The sequence below is a fragment of the Salmo trutta genome, chromosome 1 (genome assembly GCF_901001165.1).
Source record: "Salmo trutta chromosome 1, fSalTru1.1, whole genome shotgun sequence".
In the NCBI taxonomy this organism is placed as follows: domain Eukaryota; kingdom Metazoa; phylum Chordata; class Actinopteri; order Salmoniformes; family Salmonidae; genus Salmo; species Salmo trutta.
Window position 1 is genome coordinate 74,062,935 of NC_042957.1, and position 23,965 is coordinate 74,086,899.

The 23,965-nt window shown below is 46.7% G+C and overlaps 1 protein-coding gene across 1 annotated transcript; it reads right to left on the reverse strand.

The window, feature by feature from the left end:
- Positions 1–276: 276 nt before the first annotated feature.
- On the reverse strand, positions 277–5,506 carry LOC115207460 (proton channel OTOP2-like). Its single transcript, XM_029774541.1, has 6 exons — positions 5,176–5,506; positions 4,015–4,151; positions 3,831–3,889; positions 3,479–3,606; positions 2,315–3,183; positions 277–1,533 (listed from the first exon to the last, which is right to left on the reverse strand). Exons 1-6 carry the CDS (start codon positions 5,471–5,473, stop codon positions 1,363–1,365), a joined length of 1,662 nt encoding a protein of 553 aa, XP_029630401.1. The 5' UTR covers positions 5,474–5,506; the 3' UTR covers positions 277–1,362.
- Positions 5,507–23,965: the final 18,459 nt, after the last annotated feature.

Below are 23,965 nucleotides of genomic sequence, written 5' to 3' on the forward strand. Positions count from 1 at the left end.
TGAGATGACATTGTTGTTCTAGGGATGGGCATGTGAGCATGCAGGTCTGGGCAGATGAGATGACATTGTTGTTCTAGGGATGGGCATGTGAGCATGCAGGTCTGGGCAGAGGAGATGTAGCTGTTGTTCTAGGGATGGGCATGTGAGCATGCAGGTCTGGGCAGAGGAGATGTAGCTGTTGTTCTAGGGATGGGCATGTGAGCATGCAGGTCTGGGCAGAGGAGATGTAGCTGTTGTTCTAGGGATGGGCATGTGAACATGCAGGTCTGAGCAGAGGAGATGTAGCTGTTGTTCTAGGGATGGGCATGTGAGCATGCAGGTCTGAGCAGATGAGATTACATTGTTGTTCTAGGGATGGGCATGTGAACATGCAAGTCTGGGCAGAGGAGATGTAGCTGTTGTTCTAGGGATGGGCATGTGAGCATGCAGGTCTGGGCAGAGGAGATGTAGCTGTTGTTCTAGGGATGGGCATGTGAACATGCAGGTCTGAGCAGAGGAGATGTAGCTGTTGTTCTAGGGATGGGCATGTGAGCATGCAGGTCTGAGCAGATGAGATGTAGCTGTTGTTCTAGGGATGGGCATGTGAGCATGCAGGTCTGAGCAGATGAGATGTAGCTGTTGTTCTAGGGATGGGCATGTGAGCACGCAGGTCTGGGCAGAGGAGATGTAGCTGTTGTTCTAGGGATGGGCATGTGAGCATGCAGGTCTGAGCAGATGAGATGTAGCTGTTGTTCTAGGGATGGGCATGTGAGCACGCAGGTCTGGGCAGAGGAGATGTAGCTGTTGTTCTAGGGATGGGCATGTGAGCATGCAGGTCTGAGCAGATGAGATGTAGCTGTTGTTCTAGGGATGGGCATGTGAGCATGCAGGTCTGAGCAGATGAGATGTAGCTGTTGTTCTAGGGATGGGCATGTGAGCATGCAGGTCTGAGCAGATGAGATGTAGCTGTTGTTCTAGGGATGGGCATGTGAGCACGCAGGTCTGGGCAGAGGAGATGTAGCTGTTGTTCTAGGGATGGGCATGTGAACATGCAGGTCTGAGCAGAGGAGATGTAGCTGTTGTTCTAGGGATGGGCATGTGAGCATGCAGGTCTGGGCAGATGAGATGACATTGTTGTTCTAGGGATGGGCATGTGAGCATGCAGGTCTGGGCAGAGGAGATGTAGCTGTTGTTCCAGGGATGGGCATGTGAGCATGCAGGTCTGGGCAGAGGAGATGTAGCTGTTCTTTGTGTGCGTCTGTAAATGGTTGTTCATATGTATACGTTTGTATTTGTTGTGGGAATAAAATATATTTTATAATAATATTTAATAAAAAATGTTATACAAAAAATTGTTCAGAATTGTTTCTGTAATTTTCCAGCTTAGGAGGTTAGGAAGACCTCAAAGAGGCTGGCGACTGAGTGCATACGGTAAAAGATTCCGAAGGGGAGTCCGATATTCACAACAGCCGCCCACATGGTGAACTCGTAGAACTCTGCTCCAATCGTGTTGTCAAACTGAGGGCGGGCGCCAAACGCCGGCATGATCCAGAGCTGTCATTGGAAATGTCAAGATGTTCAGTCCAACCTTTCAACTTAAACATACTAGTTACGATCATACTCTACTATGATGTATTGTACTGCACAAATAACCAGTAACCCCGTTTGGCTCATGAGCAAGTTATGAAAACATATATATTTTTTTACTTTAAATGATGATTTAGCAGTTTCATCTTATTTTCGACGTACCTAGGGTGTTGAAGTTTTATCCAAATATTTCTCCCCAATTTCTTGGTATCCAATTGGCATTTACAGTCTTGTCCCATCGCTGCAACTCCCATACGGACTCGGAAGAGGCGAAGGTTAAGAGCATGTGCATCCTCCAAAACACAACCCAGCCAAGCCACACTGCCTCTTGACACAACGCCCGCTTAACCCGGAAGCCAGCCGCACCAATGTGTCGGAGGAAACACCGTACACCTGGCGACCGTGTCAGCGTGCATTGCGCCCGGCCGCCACAGGAGTCGCTAGTGCGCGATGGGACAAGAACATCCCTGCTGGCCAAACCCAGACAACGCTGGGCCAATTGTGCGCCGCCCCATGGGTCTCCTGGTTGCTGCCAGCTGCCACAGAACCTGGACACAAACCAGGATCTCTAGTGGCACAACTAGCACTGTGATGCAGTGACTTAGACCACTGCGCCACTCAGGAGGCCCTAGTTTATCCAAACTTAATAAAAACTGTTTTGGATGAAAGGACAATACCCTAGGTTAACAAGCCCTTTAAAAGAGCCATTTTGAAAAGGACAGTGGTGGGTACTCAGTAGGCTACTCACAAGGATGTTGCAGAGCATCAGAAATGCACAGATCTCCTTCAGGGCCCTCCTCTTCCAGGTCAGCCTATGGCGTTGAGGCAGGGGGGAGCCAGAAGGAGCAGAAGGAGCAACATGCATACTGTGAACTGTGAGGGCCGGGGACGACTTGGTCTCCATGAATGTCTCTGGGAGGTTGTGTATGTCTCTATGGGCTTGGGCTTGAAGGACGTATGGGTTTGTGAATACGGAGGCCTGGTGCATGTCTTCGTGGAAGGGCTCGCGATGCAGGCCCTCGATGATGAAAATGTTCTGCAGGCAGAGCTGGATCACAGTGAGCAGGGAGACAGCCAGGTTGAGAGCGTTGTGGCCCTCGGCCCCCGTTGCCACCACAGCCACGATGGTGAAATAACAGATGGTGAACTGTCCGATTGAGGCGCCGATCAGCAAGCCTACATCCAGGCTCCGTGTGGGATTCTTCCCCGACACGGGGTCCCTCTGGTCCAGCCGGTAGATGGCGCAACCAGCCACGGTCGAGACGGACATGAGCGTCACAGCCACCGTGTTCATCACGTAGTGTATCATCAGCGCCGTGTCACGTTTCCCTGGGTCCCCCTTCTCCACGTCCACCTCATAGATGACGAAGGTTCCCAGGCCCGCCCCCAGCATGACCAGCCCGACCGCAGGGCCCACCAGCACGTCCTTCAAGCGGAAATGGAGCGAGTGGTGGTTGTGCTCATCTACCAGGCGGCCCACGTTCTTCCACATGACGTAGGCCATGGCCGAGGCAAACAGGCTGTACTCGATGTTGAAGGGGTACAGGTAGTAATAGGCCTTCTCTAAGATGGCACAGGCAGAGTGGCTGCAGTTACAGCTGCTGTATCCGCCAGGGGCTGAAATAAAATGAAAGATGAACTTTATTGTTTGACTTGTGAGGTGATGTTTTGTTATGTTTGTTTGTTTGTTTTGTTCTTACAGTATTTCATGGATGGGGGCAATTCTACTTCAATTCAGTAAATTCAGAAAGTAAACTGTACATTTCTATTTATTTTATTTTTGTGAACCTTAATTTAAACAAGGAATTCCCATTTCAGTTTACATACTGAATTGAAATGGAATTGACCCCAACCCTGTAGTATTTTATTTAGATTTGCTAGAGAGAAGATTCAACAACACAATATTCTCCACCTCTGATGTCATAGGAATGTGTGCTGTTGCCGTCCTCTGGGGGAACAACAGTCTGGTGTAGGGACTCCTCTGTGACTGCTGCCATCCACAACATCAGATTGGTAGACAGAGTCAACATCAGCCCACAGCTTCAAGAGGGAAACACAGGAGTTCAGAATAGAGTACTTTCTATTTTTAAATACTATTTCATTCTGTAAGAATAGAATAGAATATAACAGAATATAATAGAATAGACTTTATGCTTCCCAAGGGGAATGTTAAATGTCCAACCATCAATTTACATAATTAAATAAGTTATACATATATAATATATAATAAATTCAGTTATACAGTAGCAGTTAGTTACCCTCACCGAGTTATGTTCCGTTGTAGTTGTACACAGTCTTTAGCGTGGAGCCAGAGGAAGTATGTCTGAAAAAGATACAATGATCACCTATACTTGCATTTTTCCCACCAGCCAAATCCCTCAGTGGTTTCCTTAATGTCATATCACCTAATGGAAGCTCCATTTCAGATGTCAGAACTTGTGTTCTTACCTGGACAAGTATGAATACAGCTTGTACGACAGGGAACACTATCTTCACAGCAGAGTCACAGTGCAGGTAGCCTATGTAGTTAGCAATCTTAAACACGTCCATAATCAGACTGCATATGCCAAACAGCACCAGTCCACCTAGAGAAAAAAACACAATGAAATCCAATTAGAAATAATCACACTCATTCAATCACTCACACTTATTCAATAATCCCACTCATTCAAGACAATAGTGAATGTAAAACTTTATCTAGGTATAGTAAATTATATCCTATTAGAATAGAACTCTTCCCCAATCCAAAGAGAGATTATTCATGTCCAGTGATTTTAACAGAAAGAAATATTATTAAATGGATACTCTGGCATGTTGGCAATGAGGCCCGTTATCTACTTCAATCAATCACATGTAATTATAAATCCAATTTTACATCAGCAGATGTCACAAAGTGCTGAACAGAAAACCAGTCTAAAACCCCAAACAGCAAGCAATGCAGATGTAGAAGCACGGTGGCTAGGAAAAACTCCCTAGAAAGGCAGGAACCTAGGAAGAAATCTGGAGTGGAACCAGGCTCTGAGGGGTGGCCAGTCCTCTTCTGGCTGTGCCGGGTGGAGATTATAACAGAACATGGCCATGAATGCTAGATTGTTCTTCAACATGTTCAAACGTTCATAGATGACCAGCAGGGTCAAATAAAAATCACAGTGGTTGTAGAGGGCGCAACAGGTCAGCACCTCAGGAGTAAATGTCAGTTAGCTTTTCATAGCCGAACATTCAGAGTTCGAGACAGCAGGTGCGGTAGAGAGCGAGAGCGAGAGAGAGAGAGAGAGAGAGAGAGAGAGAGAGAGAGAGAGCGAGAGAGAGAGAGAGAGAGAGAGAGAGAGAGAGGGAGAGAGAGAGAGAGAGAGAGAGAGAGAGAGAGAGAGAGTTGAAAGCAGCATTCCAGGGCCAACTACTTCCCCAGAGTCAGATGAACTCTTGGATACCATGTCCAGTGGTTTTAACAGAAAGAGAGATTATTAAAGTCCAGTGGTTTTAACAGAGAGAGATTATTAGTTTCCAGTGATTTTCAGGGAAAAAACTAAAACTGTGAACTCTGGAAAAGTTTCTGGAATTTAGCAGCTGTAGACCCAGAAGATCAGAAAAGCATGTGTCTTCACTTACCCCTGAGCCACACAGGCCCGGCATGGCTATCCTTGTAGAGCACAGCATGATCTTCCCTGGATGTGTAGATGGTGTAGTACAGCATCCAGGCAGTGGTGAGGATGACGAGGACGATGAGGAAGATCTGCAGATTGATGGCGTTGATCTTGACGTTGTTGAAGACACTGCCACTGACCAGAGCAATACCTAGGATCAGGACGTTGACCGTGATGATGCTAGAGAGTAGCCAGCTGCGGTTACGGCCCCTCTCCCTCACCGTGCCCCTGCTGGTTGAGAGGACGTCGCTCCCCGTCCTCATACTCCCCACCTGGACGGAACACGGGGTGGAAGGGAGGGTGGGCGGGGGGGATATGTAGCCCTCCTCAGCTGCCATCTCAGCTTTAGCCGTCATCTTGCTGGATTCGCATGAAAAGAAGCCAAAGGTCAAGTGCATGATGTTTCTCATTCTGTAAAGGTCTAGTCCACAGTTTGTTTGTGATTTGTTACAATCCAAGCTCGCTCTGTTCAAAATGTCATATCCTATCCAAAGGTAATAGATCTAATGAGTTCAGAAAGTATGTCTGTACTGATCAGAGTTGTGTGAACACCTAACCGTCCACTCAAAGGCTCTGCCTGTATAAGGAGGGCCCTCCTTCCCGTAACCCAGCTTCTAACCTCATTTCATCATCAATGTCAACCCCATCAGTGATATGACATTGTTTATCATCAGAAGCAGTGCACGCCCATCATGCTCCTGCTGTAACGATAGACCACGAGGGATACGAACGATAGACCACAATGGGGGGTAATTTACAATTACACATTAACACAGGAACCAGCATCACCCTTCCTGTCCTGGAGTGGTTTAACAGAGCTGGAATGTTGGCTTCATTATATGATGGGGCCATAAAGGCCACTAGGGACAATAGCTCATCTGTTCACCCCCTTTCTTTATGACTCTGAATGGCCCTGAGGTTGACAGGAAATCTAAGACAGACACCTTAGGCAAATCAGCTGACCACCTTGATTATCCCTATAAATTACATAACTTGTTTAGAGACGTCAGATCAAGTTTTTACGAGGCACGGCCACACCCGTTAAATGAATGCTCCTGAGTGGTGCAGTGGTCTAAGGCACTGCATCTCAGTGCAAGAGGTGTAACTACAGTCCCTGGTTTGAATCCAGGCTGTCACATCTGTCTGTGAATGGGAGTCCCATAGGGTGGCGCACAATTGGCCCAGTGTCGTCCAGGTTTGGCCGGGGTAGGCCGTCATTGTAAATAAGAATTGGTTCTTAACTGACTTGACTAGTTAAATAAAACAAATAAATAAAAAGTGAGCAGTTCAGTCATCTTCAGCCAATACAGCTAGTCTTCAACATGTTCTTACAGCCTACATATTCTTACCTCCTTGTTGATTGATATCCATTGAATTGTGTCCATTTTCTGTTTTAGAAAGATTTGCACACATATGAAAAGATAGATGGTATCAACTTAAAAGGAATGAAGTGGTGAATAAAGAGCTCAGCCATGTGCTCCTTGTCAGTAACAACCACATCAACATTAAGGGACATGGGCAGCTGTGAGGAGGAGGGTTTATTCTCCAGGTCTTTAACCATTTTCCAGAACTTCTTGGGGTTAGACCCACAGAGAGAGAACTGCTCCTTAAAGTAACTAACTTTGGCCTTCCGGATAGCCTGACTGCACTTATTTCTAATGTGCCTGAACGAGAGCCAGTCAGCCTGAGTATGTGTGTGCCAAGCGATTTGCCAAATGGAATTCTTGAGGTGGAGTAACTCTACCAGATCACGGTCGAACCAGGGGCTGAACCTGTTTTTAATTGTAATTTTCTTTACGGGCGCATATTTGTTAACGATACCACTGAAAATATCAAAAAAGAAGGTCAAAGCATCTTCTACAGAGGAGATCAAGCAGATTCTATACCAATTTACAGAGGCCAGGTCATGAAGGAAGACTTGCTCATTCAAGTTTTTTAGCAAGCGTCTATGACAAATCAGGACAGGTTGTTTCACTGAGCAGCCGTTACAAACACAGGCTGTAAAATAGTGATCACTAAGGTCATTACACAAAACACCAGACTGATACCTATCAGGATTATTTGTGAGGATAACAAGGAGAGTAGCCTTTTCTGGGTGTTTGGAGTCATATCTTGTGGGATTGGTAATAATCTGAGAAAGATTTAGGGAGTCCCATTACTTTAGGACCTGGTCAGGTGGTTTAAGCATGTCCCAGTGTAGGTCACCTAGCAGGACAAATTCAGACTTAGTGTAAGGGGCCAGGAGAGAGCTTAGGGCATTTAGGGTACTGGCCGGTGCTGATAGTGGCCGATAACACCCAGCAACAGTGTAACACTTTGGGCTTCGTGGGTGTGGAGTCAGGCACAGGAAGCAGGAAAATGTTTGGGACAATATGTAATTTAATAAGTACTGAAAACCGAGGAAATATGTCCAAACACAACAGGGCGAAACAATAACCCCGAAGTCCAAAATACATGTACCACAAAACATACAAAGTGACGACACGTAACAAGTCCGCACACAGAAGAGGTGGAGAGGCGGGCTTAAATAATACAACTAATTACTAATGGAAAACAGGTGTAACTCATAAAGACATAACTAACAGAAAAACGAAAAAGGGATCGATGGCAGCTAGTAGGCCGGTGACGACGACCGCCGAGCGCCACCCGAACAGGGAGAGGAACCGCCCTCGGCAGTAGTCGTGACAGTACCCCCCCCCCCGACGCGCGGCTCCCGCAGCTTGCCGACATCGGCCTCGAAGTCGACCCGGAGGACGAGGCGCAAGACATGGGTGAATAGAGCCTCCGCAGTCTGTAGGGCCATAGGGAGACCGGGCAACGGGAGGAGACGGCACCACTTAGAAAACCGATCCACAACTACCAGAACCGTGGTATTCCCCTGAGACGGGGGAAGATTGGTAAGGAAGTCCACCGACAGGTGAGACCACGGCCGTTATGGAACGGGGGGGGTTGTAACTTCCCTCTAGGAAGGTGCCTAGGAGCCTTACTCTGGGCACATACCGAACAGGAAGAGACATAAAACCTCACGTCCTTAGCCAAGGTGGGCCACCAGTACTTCCCCCTAAGGCCTTGCACTGTCGTCGCCACCCCAGGATGACCCGACGAAGGTAGCGTATGAGCTCATCGAATCAATCGATCATGAACACCAAGCGGAACGTATTTACGACCGGTAGGACAATTTGAAGGCGCAGGCTCCATTTGCAACACCCACTCAATGTCCGCGTCCACCTCCCATACTACTGGTGCTACCAGCTTAGAGGCTGGAAGGATGGGAGTAGGATCGATGGGCCTATCCTCAGTGTCATAGAGGCGGGACAGCGCGTCAGCCTTAGTGTTCATAGAGCCTGGTCTATATGACATCCTGAACTGAAATCGGGTGAAAAACATGGCCCACCTTGCCTGACGCGGATTCAGTCTCCGGGCTGCCCGGATATACTCCAGGTTCCGGTGGTCAGTCCAGATGAGAAAAGGGTGTCTAGCTCCCTCAAGCCAATGTCTCCACACAGTCAGAGCTTTAACCACAGCTAACAACTCACAGTCCCCCACATCATAGTTGCGCTCCGCCGGACTGAGCTTCTTAGAAAAGAAAGCGCAGGGGCGCAGTTTCGGTGGCGCACCCGAGCGCTGTGATAGAACGGCACCCACCCCAGCCTCAGATGCGTCCACTTCCACTATGAACGGCAAAGAGGGGTCCGGGTGCGCCAACACGGGCGCATCAGTGAACAGCGCCTTCAACTGGTTGAAGGCTCTGTCCGCTTCAGCCGACCACCGCAAACGCACCGGTCCCCCCTTCAAAAGTGAGGTAACAGGAGCCGCAACTTGGCCAAAACCCCGGATAAACCTCCGGTAGTAATTGGCAAAACCCCAAAACCGCTGCACCTCCTTCACCGTGGTGGGAGACGGCCAATTACGCACGGCATTAACACGATCACATTCCATCACCATCCCTGAGGTGGAATTGCGAAAACCCAGGAAGGAAACAGCTTTTTTGAAGAACTCACATTTCTCAGCCTTGACGTATAGATGCTTCAGCAGTCTACCAAGCACTTTGCGCACTAGAGACACATGCTCGGCGCATGTGGAGGAGTAAATAAGGATATCATCGATATACACAATCACTCCCTGCCTGTGCAGGTCCCTAAGAATCTCATGCACATAAAATTGAAAGAAGGCTGGAGCATTCTTCAACCCATACGGCATGACGAGGTACTCATAGTGGCCTGATGTGGTTCTAAATGCGTTTTTTCACTCGTCTCCCTTCCTGAATACGCACCAGATTATAAGCGCTCCTGAGATCCAGTTTCGTGAAAAAACGCGCTCTGTTAAATGATTCCACTGCGGTAGCAATGAGAAGTAGCGGGTAACTGAACCCCACTGTGATAGAATTGAGACCTCTATAATCAATGCACGGACGCAAACCTCCCCCCTTTTTTTCATGAAAAAGAAACTCGAGGAGACAGGTGAAATGGAGGGCTGAATGTACCCTTGCCCCAGAGCTTCCGTGACATATGTCTCCATAGCCAACGTCTCCTCCTGGGACAATGGGTACACGTGACTCTTAGGAAGCGCAGCGTTATCCTGGAGGTCTATTGCACAATCCCCCGGTCGATGAGGTGGTAATTTAGTCGCCTTCTTTTTACAGAAGGCGAGAGCAAAATCGGCATATTCAGGGGGAATGCGCACAGTGGAAACCTGGTCTGAACTCTCCACCGACGTGGCACCGATGGAAACACCTAGACATCTACCTGAACACTCCTCTGACCATCCCTGGAGAATCCCCTGTTTCCACAAAATCTTAGGATTGTGACTAGCTAACCAGGGCACCCCCAGCACCACTGGAAACGCAGGTGAGTCGATAATAAAGAAACTAATTCGTTCCTTATGATTCCCCTGCGTTACCAAGTCCAGTGGCACCGTGGTCTCCCTGACCAGCCCTGACCCTAATGGTCAGTTATCTAAGGAGTGCACGGGGAAAGGGGAATCTAATGGTACCAGCGGAATTCCCAACTTAAGGGCTAGTCCGCTATCCATAAAGTTCCCAGCTGCGCCTGAATCGACTAGCGCCTTATGCTGGGAAAAGGGAGCAAAATCAAGGAAAAAAATGTAAACAACCACGTGACCAACAGAGGATTCTGGGTGAGTGTGGTGCTGACTCACCTGGGATGAACGAGGAGTGTTCTGCCTGCCCTCTCGACTCCCAGAGGGACCCCCCAGCACCGGTCGGCCGTGTGTCCTCGTCGACCACAATTGGTGCAGGAGGGGCGCCCTCCTCCAGTTCCCCTTGACGCAGTTCCCCCGAGCTCCATAGGAATGGGTGCAGGCAGGCTAGGAGCTGGAACTGACAGGACCCTCTCTGAACGCCCGCGGGCAGCCAGCAGATTGTCCAGTCGTATAGACATGTCGATCAGTTCATCTAGGGAGAGTGTAGTGTCCCGACACGCTAGCTCCCTGCAGACGTCCTCCCTGAGGCTACACCGGTAGTGATCTATTAGGGCCCTGTCGTTCCACCCAGCTCCAGCCGCCAAAGTCCGGAATTCTAGGGCAAAATCTAGCGCGCTCCTCATCTCCTGCCTAAGGTGAAACAGTCGTTCACCCGCCGCTCTTCCTTCCGGGGGATGATCGAAGATGGCCCTGAAACGGCGGGTGAACTCAGGGTAGTTGTTTCGTGCGGAATCGGGTCCATTCCACACAGCGTTGGCCCACTCCAATGCTCGGCCCGTCAAGCAGGAGATGAGGAGGCTCACGCTCTCCTCCCCCGAGGGAGTCGGCCTCACGGTCGCCAGGTATAATTCAAGTTGTAATAGGAATCCCTGGCACCCTGCTGCTGCTCCATCATACTCCCTCGGAGGCGTAAGACGTAGTGCCCCAGAGGTGAGCTCGTCGGGTGAACCGGAGGTGAAGGAAGGAGACCACTCCTCTCCCATCCATCCATTCTCTCCATCATCTGGTCCATGGCTGACCCAATCTGATGGAGAATGGTGGTGTGATGGAGGACCCGTTCCTCCATCGATGGTAGTGGGGTGGTGGCTGCTTCTGCTGACTCCATTTCTATGGTGCGGGCTTCTGTAACACTTTGGGCTTCGTGGGTGTGGAGTCAGGCACAGGAAGCAGGAAAATGTTTGGTACAATATGTAGTTTAATAAGTACTGAAAACCAAGGAAATATGTCCAAATACAACAGGGCGAAACAATAACCCTGAAGTCCAAAATACATGTACCACAAAACATACAAAGTGACGACAAGTAACAAGCCCGCACACAGAACAGGTGGAGAGGCGGGCTTAAATAATAAAACTAATTACTAATGGGAAACAGGTGTAACTCATAAAGACATAACTAACAGAAAAACGAAAAAGGGATCGATGGCAGCTAGTAAGCCGGTGACGACGACCGCCGAGCTCCACCCGAACAGGGAGAGGAGCCGCCCTCGGCAGTAGTCGTGACAAACAGTCAAACTATCTCTGAGGATTTAGAGCTTGAGGTAGTCACCTCATACAAGTACTTGGGAGTATGGCTAGATGGTACACTGTCCTTCTCTCAGCACATATCAAAGCTGCAGGCTAAAGTTACATCTAGACATGGTTTCTTCTATCATAATCGCTCCTCTTTCACCCCAGCTGCCAAACTAACCCTGATTCAGATGACCATCCTACCCATGCTAGATTACGGAGACGTAATTTATAGATCGGCAGGTAAGGGTGCTCTCGAGCGGCTAGATGTTCTGTACCATTCGGCCATCAGATTTGCCACCAATGCTCCATATAGGACACATCATTGCACTCTATAATACTCTGTAAACTGGTCATCTCTGTATACCTGTTGCACTAAAAAGATTTGGCATGGGTCCTCAGATCCTCAACAGGTTCTACAGCTGCAAAATCGAGAGCATCCTGACTGGTTGCATCACTGCCTGGTACGGCAACTGCACGGCCTCCGACCGCATGGCACTACAGAGGGTAGTGCGTACGGCCCAGTACATCACTGGGGCTAAGCTTCCTGCCTTCCAGACCTCTACACCAGGCGGTGTCAGAGGAAGGCCCCAACGCCTCTTTTACGCTACTACTACTCTCTGTTTATCATATATGCATAGTCACTTTAACTATACATTCATTTACATACTACCTCAATTGGCCCGACCAACCAGTGCCCCCGCACATTGGCTAACCGGGCTATCTGCATTGTGTCCAGCCACCCACCAACCGCCAACCCCTCTTTTACGCTACTGCTATTCTCTGTTTATCGTATATGCATAGTCACTTTAACCATATCTACATGTACATACTACCTCAATCAGCCCGACAAACCGATGCCTGTATGTAGCCTCGCTACTGTTATAGCCTCGCTACTGTTTTTCACTGTCCTTTTACTGTTGTTTTTATTTCTTTACTAATACCTTTTTTAAATTTTTGTTCATTGCACTGTTGCTTAGAGCCTGTAGGTAAGCATTTCACTGTAAGGTCTACACCTGTTGTATTCCGCGCATGTGACAAATAAACTTTGATTTGATTTGAAGACCCACTGGTTGATGCTTATTTATAAAACCCTCTTAGGCCTCACTCCCCCCTATCTGAGATATCTACTGCAGCCCTCATCCTCCACATACAACACCCGTTCTGCCAGTCACATTCTGTTATAGGTCCCCAAAGCACACACATCCCTGGGTCGCTCCTCTTTTCAGTTCGCCGCAGCTAGCGACAGGAACGAGCTGCAACAAACACTCAAACTGGACCAATTTATCTCCATCTCTTCATTCAAAGACTCAATCATGGACACTCTACTGACAGTTGTGGCTGCTTTGCGTGATGTATTGTTATGTGTTATGTCTTATGTCTCTCTTTATATAGTGTTGTGGTGTCTCTCTTGTTGTGATGTGTGTTTTGTCCTATATTTTTATTTTATTTTGAATTTTTAATCCCAGCCCCCGTCCCAGCAGGAGGCCTTTTGCCTTTTGGTAGGCCGTCATTGTAAATTAGAATTTGTCTTAACTGACTTGCTTAGTTAAATAAAGGTTAAATAAAAAAGAAAACATTTAAAACAATATCAATTTAGATCACACAAGGGACAAATTGAGATCTTTAATTGTTTCAGTGAAGTGCCTGCACCTGCTGTTTTTTCAAATTCAAACCCAAATGTTTCAGTTGGGCAGTCAGGTTCCTGCAAGTGGAGGTTCCTCGATGAACCACACCTCCTATAGGGATCTTCAAAGAACTTTGAGGATCTTAGAAGAACCCTTGTTGAACCCATCATTTTTAGAGTATACTTACAAATTGTTTACTGTTGCTTATTCATGAAAGTTATTATAACATGTTGCAGAGACATCAAAATGACACTTTTAGACAGCAGCCTAAAATATTATTGGATGGCATTGCTATTTCACATTAATTGTATTTAATTGACACATTAAAGTGAGAATGTGTCATGTTGTGAAATCGCACTCCTCCAACGAGGCCTTACTGCTGTGTTCTTTGTAAAGTGGCAATGTGACAGGGTACTGTATCTGTCACAGTATCCACAGAAGGTGGCGCCCCTCCTCGGTCGGGCGGCGCTCGGCGGTCGTCGTCGCCGGTCTACTAGCTGCCACCGATCTATGTTTCTGTGTTCTTTGGTTTTTGTCTGTCTAGGTCCGCACCTGTTCCTTGTCTGTCATTAGTGGGGGGGGGTATTTAGTTTGTTCCTTTGTGTTCTGTATTCGTGCGGGATTAATTGTATGTCGACGGGCAGTGTGTAGTGTACGTTGTTGTTGTTGTTGTTGTTGTTGTTGTTGTTGATTTTTTCAGCGTGGCACTTTGTATGATTATATTGCCGGGCTGCGCCCCGTGCGTATTCGTTCGTGGTTACCTGTTTTCCCTTTTGGGTGTTGGGCGCACCCTGTGCCTTTTTGACCACAGATTGTTTCGGTGTGAATAAAACTTCGGCACTACTGGACCTCAGTCTCCTGCTCTCGACTCTGCCCCTTCCTCCTGCCCTTAAGGAAACGTGACAGCATCTCTTCAGGAACTTGAAAAGGACACTATTGTCTGTTCCAGACTGAAATAAATAAATATCCAAACTGACTTTATGTTACTGTGTAAAAGTTAATGGCTATCTTACATGTACATTGTTATATTTGTCTGCATGTCATTTTGCAATCAGCATTGTCAACTGTAAATACTGTGCTTGATGTTTAAAGTAGTTATTTTTTCTTGAATTATGCTGTATAATACTATATTATAAATGTTTCATAAAGGAAACCGGTAAAGCCTTTTAATTCCTTTATTTCATTAAGGTCATACTGCATTTGAAAGGACCATAAGAATCATTTTCTGATCCAGAGCTTAGTTGTACTTTCTTTTTTCTGTTCTTCATTTGGACCATAGATGGCAGTACTGTCTAACCATATGCCCCATTAATGTTGCTTAAAGTGCATCCTCCTTTATTTTATTCCACCTTTATTTAACCAGGTAGGCCAGCTGAGAACAAATTCTCATTTACAGCTGCAACCTGGCCAAGATAAAGCAAAGCAGTGCGACAAAAACAACAACACAGAGTTACACATAGAATAAACAAGCGTACAGTCAATAACACAATATAAAAAAAGAAAGTCTATATACAGTGTGTGCAAATGGCGTGAGGAGGCAAGGCAATAAATAGGCCATAGTAGCGAAGTAATTACAATTTAGCAAGTTAACACTGGAGTGATAGATGTGCAGATGATGATGTGCAAGTCCTCCCTTCCTTGAAGTAATCACTGACGAAACATGACAGGAGAGGTGAAAAACATGGGAATCACCTCAATGGTTGCTGTTAATAATAGCACATAGATATTTCACAATCTCACTTAGCCTTATGGGTGGCTTCTGGAATAAATCAAATCAAATGTATTTGTCACATTCACGTGGTTAGCAGGTGTTAACGCGAGTGTAGCGAAATGCTTGTGCTTCTAGTTCCGACCATGCAGTAATATCTAACAAGTAATATAACCTAACAATTCCACAACAACTACCTTATACACACAAGTGTAAAGGAATTAATACGAATATGTACATAAAAATATATAAATGAGTGATGGCCGAACAGCATAGGCAAGATGTAATAGATGGTATAGAGTACAGTATATACATATGAGATGAGTAATGTAGGGTATGAAAACATTATATAAAGTGGCATTGTTTAAAGTGGCTAGTGATACATCTAATTACATCAAGATGGCAAGATGCAGTAGATGGTATAGCGTACAGTATATACATATGAGATGAATAATGTAGGTTATGTAAACATTATATAATATAAATAATATAAAGTGGCTAGTGATAAATTGATTACATCAATTTTCCCATTATTAAAGTGGCTTGAGTTGAGTCAGTATGTTGGCAGCAGCCACTCAATGTTAGTGATGGCTGTTTAACAGTGATGGCCTTGAGATGGAAGCTGTTTTTCAGTCTCTTGGTCCCAGCGTTGATGCACCTGTACTGACCTCGCCTTCTGGATGTTAGCGGGGTGAACAGGCAGTGGCTCGGGTGGTTGCTGTCCTTGATGATCTTTTTGGCCTTCCTGTGACATCGGGTGGTGTAGGTGTCCTGGAGGGCAGGTAGTTTGCCCCCGGTGATGCGTTGTGCAGACCTCACTACCCTCTGGAGAGCCTTCCGGTTGTGGGTGGAGCAGCTGCCGTGCCAGGCGGTGATACAGCCCGACAGGATGCTCTCGATTGTGCATCTGTAAAAGTTTGTGAGTGTTTTTGGTGACAAGCCGAATTTCTTCAGCCTCCTGAGGTTGAAGAGGCGCTGCTGCGCCTTCTTCACCACACTGTCTGTGTGGGTGGACCATTTCAGTTTGTCCGTGATATGTAAGCAAGGAACTTAAAACTCTCCACCTTCTCCACTACTGTCCCGTCAATGTAGATAGGGGGCTGCTCCCTCTGCTGTTTCCTGAAGTCCACGATCATCTCTTTTGTTTTGTTGACATTGAGTGTGAGGTTATTTTCCTGACACCACACTCCGAGGGCCCTCACCTCCTCCCTATAGGACGTCTTGTCATTGTTGGTAATCAAGCCTACCACTGTAGTGTCGTCTGCAAACTTGGTGATTGAGTTGGAGGCGTGCATGGCCACGCAGTCGTGGGTGAGCAGGGAGTACAGGAGAGGGCTGAGAACGCACCCTTGTGGGGACCCAGTGTTGAGGATCAGCGGGGGGGAGATGTTGTTACCTACCCTCACCACCTGGGGGCGGCCTGTCAGGAAGTCCAGGACCCAGTTGCACAGGGTGGGGTCGAGACCCAGGGTCTCTCGCTTAATGACGAGTTCGGAGGGTACTATGGTGTTAAATGCTGAGCTGTAATCGATGAACAGCATTCTTACATAGGTATTCCTCTTGTCCAGATGGGTTAGGGCAGTGTGCAGTGTGGTGGTGATTGCGTCGTCTGTGGACCTATTGGGTCGATAAACAAATTGGAGTGGGTCTAGGGTGTCAGGTAGGGTGGAGGTCATATGGTCCTTGACTAGTCTCTCAAAGCACTTCATGATGACGGAAGTGAGTGCTACAGGGCGGTAGTCATTTAGCTCAGTTACCTTAGCTTTCTTGGGAACAGGACAAGGAAGGGCCTTGTATGCTTGCTAGTTGGTAGAGTAACAGTGGTCTAGAAGATGTGTTGATGGAAGTTGGGCATAACGTGTCATAGTGATAGTAAAGATGGCGCTGTTGCTGCTGTTTTGCGAACTCCGACCCAACTCTGCTATTATGTGTTTCTTTTGGCATTTATCTTACTTTATTTTCACGAAATGTATCCACTATCATCTGTTATAACCGACAAGAACATCTGAACATCAGATCTGCTACTTACCCCAATTCTGGCTTCAACTTTAACTTCGACTTCGACTCATCTGCCCTGGGCTCTTTCTGTAATTCCAACCCAAAATAAACACAAGCGCTACAGAGGCAGGAGAGGGGGATTCCTGACGAGATCAAGGTGAAGGTAAAACCGAACACCTCTTCCCTCCATTTTATTGCCCATTGTACAGTCACTTGATAATAAGATGTACCAACGGGACTCTTGATACTGAAATGTTCACTGCTTTTCTGAAACATGGCTTTCGGACAAGATACATGCCATGACTATCCAACTCAATGTACTATCCATTCAACAAGCGTATAAGACAGTAGAGTCAGGGAAATCGAGAGGGGGAGGGGTTTGCCTCTTCATCAACAACAAATGATGTGCTGACTCATGTGCAGGGGTAGTCTCGACCCATTGCTCACCTGTCTTGGAATACCTGATGGTCAAATGCCGACCCTTCCACCTCCTGAAGGAGTTTTCAGCTGTTATCATGACTGTTGTAAACATTCCACCTCAGGACAGGAAATATAACAAGCTGGCACTTAACGAACTGTACTAGGCTATAAACAAGCAGGAAAACGTACATCCGGAGGCTGCCTTCCTTGTCACCGCTGATTTTAATTCAGCGTCACTATGACACGTTATGCCCAACTTCCATCAACACATCTACTAGACCACTGTTACTCTACCAACTAGCAAGCATACAAGGCCCTTCCTTGTCCGCCATTCGTCAAATCAGATCATTACTCCGTACTCCTGCTTCCTGTTTTCAAGCAAAAGCTCAAACAGGAAGTACCTGTGACTCGCACCGTTGAGAAATGGTCATCAGAATCAGAGATTATGCTACAGGACTGCTTTGTTTGCACTGATTGAAATATGTTCAGATACTCTGTCGACAACATCGACGAGCTCCTCCGTCACCGGCTTCATAAGGAAATGCATCTGCGACACTGTCCCCATTGTGAAGGTTTGCTGCTTCCCCAATCAGAAGCCTTGTATTAACTCTGAGGTTGGCGCTATGCTAAAGGACAGGGATACAGCACACAGGGCTAACAAACAAAATAAAAATATAGGTATAAGGTGGAATCATACTACATAAGCTCCGATGCCCACCGCATTTGGCAGGGGCTGCAGTCCATTACAAATTACAAAGGAAGACTCAGCCATGTTCTACCCAATGATGCCTCTCTTCCAGACAAACTCAATGCATTTCATGCACGTTTCGACAATAACAACACCGTACTATGCTTGAGGGTCCTGTGGCACCGTGAGAGGCATGGGCATAGGTGTGGCTGAAGGACTCCCAGTGCAGCACCATGGACAGAGCCACCCACCTCAGCATAGTAGACAGGTGCACTCACTTCAGCACCATGGACAGGGACACTGGCTGCAGCACAGTGGACAGCAGCGCTCAGTTCCGCACTGTGGAAGGCTTCACTACCTCCAGCACCAGGCCAGCCGAAGACAGCGCCAAAACTCTGCTCACCCAACACAGCTGTGCAGGATTACTAATCAGCACACCTGTAAGGCATTCCCTAATCAACTGGCTGGCACGAGAGTGCAAGCTGGACCTCACTCAAGGGGAGCAGTTAGGAAGCCACAGTGGGCCTACTCTCCCACTTAAACTCTAACTCTCGTGCTCGCTCTCTCTCTCGCTCTCTCTCTCTCTCACACACACACACACACACACACACACACACACACACACACACACACACATTCTCTTTCTCTCTCACATTCTCTTTCTTTCTCACATTCTCTCTCTCATTCTCTCTCTCATTCTCTCTCTCATACTCTCTCTCATTCTCTCTCATATATCCAGGGAAGATCAAGCTGTGCTCTACAAGGATAGCCATGCCGGGCCTGTTTGGCTTAGGGGTAAGAGAAGACGCATGCTTTTCTGATCTTCTAGGTCTACAGCTGCTAAATTCCAGAAACTTTTCCAGAGTTCACAGTTTTAGTTTTTTCCCTGAAAATCACTGGAAACTAATAATCTCTCTCTGTTAAAACCACTGGACATGGTATCCAAGAGTTCATCTGACTCTGGGGAAGTAGTTGGCCCTGGAATGCTGCTTTCAAATCTCTCGTTCTCGCTGTTTACAGAGTCTTCAGAAGGGGCCAGACAGTATTCCAGGGTGTGTTCTCAGTAGTGGGGGCTGCTGAGCGGAGGATGGCTCATATTTAATGTCTGGAATGGCGATATATGGATTGGCATCAAACACCACCACAAGAGACTACAGGTGGCCGCCATCTAACCACTCTCTTGCCTGATCGGCTTGTGGACTACAACGCCAGAGACACTGAAAGCTAAAACTATGTGAAACTTGAGCTCTGTTGTTGTGTGTTTACTCATTGCTGCTTGTGTAGTCGAGCACACCCAATCCTTCCCAACAACTTTTTTCCCCCTTTCGTTTTGCTTTTGCGCTAGAGTGAAACCATGTCCAACCCTGGAGTTGGAAAACATGCTGGGATAAATCTTCATGGAGTCAACCAACAGACCTCCAATACCATGGTAGAAGGCATGGCCGGCCTCATACAACAAATGGGTTCCCTGGAAGCTCAAATGGGGCCTGTTGGAGCAGCTGCGGGTCTGGTCCCTCTTCCCTCACCCGCCAGTAAGGCCAGAGAGACCCTCCCTAAGATGACTGATGATGATGACCCAGAGGCCTATCTCTTGACATTTGAGAGAGTGGCAGACAGCATTATGGGACTGGATGACGTGGTCAGCTCTTCTAGCCAACTATCTCACAGGAGAGGTGCAATGAGCCTATCAGGATCTAGAGACAATAGAGGCCAAAAACTGTGACAGTTTGAAAGAGGAGAGTCTAAGCAGACCAGGACTCAATTCCTTTACCAGCACCCAATGGTTCAGAACCTGGGAATATCAAGCTGGCCAGGGACCTCAGGCCCAGTTTCGCTATCAGCTGGAAGACTGCAGGCCATCAGTCCAGTTAAAAAAATAAGCAATGTTCTCCTAGCTGTGCCTCACAAGTAATCCAACAAATGATCTATTACCAGTGTTAGGTTCTAACGGACATTATGAAAGCTTAACCAAGTTTATTTTGCCCAGAGGGTCAATACAGCTGCATTCAGACAACACATGCTTCCACCACAAGTGTGTGTGTGTGTGTGTATATATGTATGTATGTATGTGTGTATGTATGTATGTATGTATGTATGTATGTATGTATGTATGTATGTATGTATGTATGTATATATATATATATACAATACTGATCAAAAAAATAAAGGGAACACTTAAACAACACAATGTAACTCCAAGTCAATCACACTTCTGTGAAATCAAACTGTCCACTTAGGAAGCAACACTGATTGACAATACATTTCACATGCTGTTGTGCAAATGGAATAGACAACATGTGGAAATTATAGGCAATTAGCAAGACACCCCCAATAAAGGAGTGGTTCTGCAGGTGGGGACCACAGACCACTTCTCAGTTCCTATGCTTCCTGGCTGATGTTTTGGTCACTTTTGAATGCTGGCGGTGCTTTCACTCTAGTGGTAGCATGAGACGGAGTCTACAACCCACACAAGTGGCTCAGGTAGTGCAGCTCATCCAGGATGGCACATCAATGCGAGCTGTGGCAAGAAGGTTTGCTGCGTCTGTCAGCGTAGTGTCCAGAGCATGGAGGCGCTACCAGGAGACAGGCCAGTACATCAGGAGACGTGGAGGAGGCCGTAGGAGGGCAACAACCCAGCAGCAGGACCGCTACCTCTGCATTTGTGCAAAGGGGAGCAGGAGGAGCACTGCCAGAGCCTTGCAAAATGACCTCCAGCAGGCCACAAATGTGCATGTGTCTGCTCAAACGGTCAGAAACAGACTCCATGAGGGTGGTATGAGGGCCCGACATCCACAGGTGGGGGTTGTGCTTACAGCCCAACACCGTGCAGGACGTTTGGCATTTGCCAGAGAACACCAAGATTGGCAAATTCGCCACTGGCGCCCTGTGCTCTTAACAGATGAAAGCAGGTTCACACTGAGCACGTGACAGACGTGACAGAGTCTGGAGACGCCGTGGAGAACGTTCTGCTGCCTGCAACATCCTCCAGCATGACCGGTTTGGCGGTGGGTCAGTCATGGTGTGGGGTGGCATTTCTTTGGGGGCCGCACAGCCCTCCATGTGCTCGCCAGAGGTAGCCTGACTGCCATTAGGTTCCGAGATGAGATCCTCAGACCCCTTGTGAGACTATATGCTGGTGCGGTTGGCCCTGGGTTCCTCCTAATGCAAGACAATGCTAGACCTCATGTGGCTGGAGTGTGTCAGCAGTTCCTGCAAGAGGAAGGCATTGATGCTATGGACTGGCCCGCCCGTTCCCCAGACCTGAATCCAATTGAGCACATCTGGGACATCATGTCTCGCTCCATCCACCAACGCCACGTTGCACCACAGACTGTCCAGGAGTTGGCGGATGCTTTAGTCCAGGTCTGGGAGGAGATCCCTCAGGAGACCATCCGCCACCTCATCAGGAGCATGCCCAGGCTTTGTAGGGAGGTCATACAGGCACGTGGAGGCCACACACACTACTGAGCCTCATTTTGACTTGTTTTAAGGACATTACATCAAAGTTGGCTCAGCCTGTAGTGTGGTTTTCCACTTTAATTTTGAGTGTGACTCCAAATCCAGACCTCCATGGGTTGATAAATTGGATTTCCATTTATTATTTTGGTGTGATGTTGTTGTCAGCACATTCAACTATGTAAAGAAAAAAGTATTTAATAAGATTATTTCTTTCATTCAGATCTAGGATGTGTTGTTTAAGTGTTCCCTTTATTTTTTTGAGCTATATATATATATATATATATATATATGTTTGTGGTGGAAACGTGTGTGAATATATATATATATATATACACACACACACAGTTGGGGAAAAAAGTATTTGATCCCCTGCTGATTTTGTACGTTTGCCCACTGACAAAGAAAGGATCAGTCTATAATTTTAATGGTAGTTTTATTTGAACAGTGAGAGACAGAATAACAACAAAAATATCCAGAAAAACGCATGTCAAAAATGTTATAAATTGATTTGCATTTTAATGAGGGAAATAAGTATTTGGGACCAGGCTAGTTGAGCTGTATAACCCAAACAGATCTGGGACCAGGCTAGTTGAGCTATGTAACCCAAACAGATCTGGGACCAGGCTAGTTGAGCTGTATAACGCAAACAGATCTGGGACCAGGCTAGTTGAGCTATGTAACCCAAACAGATCTGGGACCAGGCTAGTTGAGCTGTATAACCCAAACAGATCTGGGACCAGGCTAGTTGAGCTATGTAACCCAAACAGATCTGGGACCAGGCTAGTTGAGCTATGTAACCCAAACAGATCTGGGACCAGGCTAGTTGAGCTATGTAACCCAAACAGATCTGGGACCAGGCTAGTTGAGCTGTATAACCCAAACAGATCTGGGACCAGGCTAGATGAGCTATGTAACCCAAACAGATCTGGGACCAGGCTAGTTGAGCTGTATAACCCAAACGGATCTGGGACCAGGCTAGATGAGCTATGTAACCTAAACAGATCTGGGACCAGGCTAGTTGAGCTGTATAACCCAAACAGATCTGGGACCAGGCTTGTTGAGCTATATAACCCAAACAGATCTGGGACCAGGCTAGTTGAGCTATATAACCCAAACAGATCTGGGACCAGGCTAGTTGAGCTATGTAACCCAAACAGATCTGGGACCAGGCTAGATGAGCTATGTAACCCAAACAGATCTGGGACCAGGCTAGTTGAGCTGTGTAACCCAAACAGATCTGGGACCAGGCTAGTTGAGCTGTATAACCCAAACAGATCTGGGACCAGGCTAGTTGAGCTATGTAACCCAAACAGATCTGGGACCAGGCTAGTTGAGCTATATAACCCAAACAGATCTGGGACCAGGCTAGTTGAGCTGTATAACCCAAACAGATCTGGGACCAGGCTAGTTGAGCTATGTAACACAGTGGAATCTGGAGTAGGCAGAACAGAAAGAGGAAGCCAGACCAAAATACCTTTGATAATACAGAGAAGAGAACACTGGTTAAATATTGTTTTGGGTGTACTGTACATAATATTATATATTCAAAAAAACCTATTTCACCTTTTATTTAACCAGGTAAGCTAGTTGAGAACTAGTTCTAATTTACAACTGTGACCTGGCCAAGATAAAGCAAAGCAGTGCGACAGAAACAACACAGAGAATTACACATGGAATTAACAAGCGTACAGTCAATAACACAATAGAGAAAAAAAAGTCTATATACAGTGTGTGCAAATGGCATAAGGAGGTGTGTCACGTCCTGACCATAGAAAGCTTTTATTTTTCTATGGTAGAGTAGGTTAGGGCGTGACAGAGGGTTTTGTCTAGTTTATTTATGTCTATGTTGGTTCTAGTTTCCTTTTCTATGTTGGGGGTTTGTCTAGTTTATGTATTTCTATGTGGGGTTCTAGTTGTTGTATTTCTATGTTGGGGTTTTATGGGATGATCTCCAATTAGAGGCAGCTGGTCATCGTTGTCTCTAATTGGGGATCATATTTAAGTTGTTGTTTCTCCCACTAGGAGTTGTGGGAGATTATTTTTTGAGTAAGTGTATGTTGCACCTCTTCGTCACGGTTTGTTGTTTTGTTTATTAGTTTATTTGTATGTCTTGCATAGTTTCACAGTTATAATAAAATGTGGAATGATACACACACTGCGCCTTGGTCTTCCTTGAAGGACGAACATGACAGTATGGCAATAAATAGGCCATAGTAGCAAAGTAACTACAATTTAGCAGATTAACACTGGAGTGATAGATGAGCAGATGATGATGAGCAGATTATGGTGTGTAAGTAGTGATACTGGTGTGCAAAAGAGCAGCAAAGTAAATAAAAACTATTTGAGGATGAGGTAGGTAGATTGGGTGGGCTATTTACAGATGGACTATGTACAGCTGCAGCGATC

What these genes read in the sequence shown, in the direction of transcription:
- LOC115207460 (XM_029774541.1), bottom strand. Translation starts at nt 5,473, where the DNA reads ATGAGGACGGGGAGCGACGTCCTCTCAACCAGCAGGGGCACGGTGAGG. An exon ending in CTGTATTCATACTTGTCCAG is followed by an intron (nt 3,890 to 4,014) that starts GTAAGAACACAA and finishes TATCTTTTTCAG; the next exon opens with ACATACTTCCTCTGGCTCCA. An exon ending in TGATGCTCTGCAACATCCTT is followed by an intron (nt 1,534 to 2,314) that starts GTGAGTAGCCTA and finishes TTCCAATGACAG; the next exon opens with CTCTGGATCATGCCGGCGTT.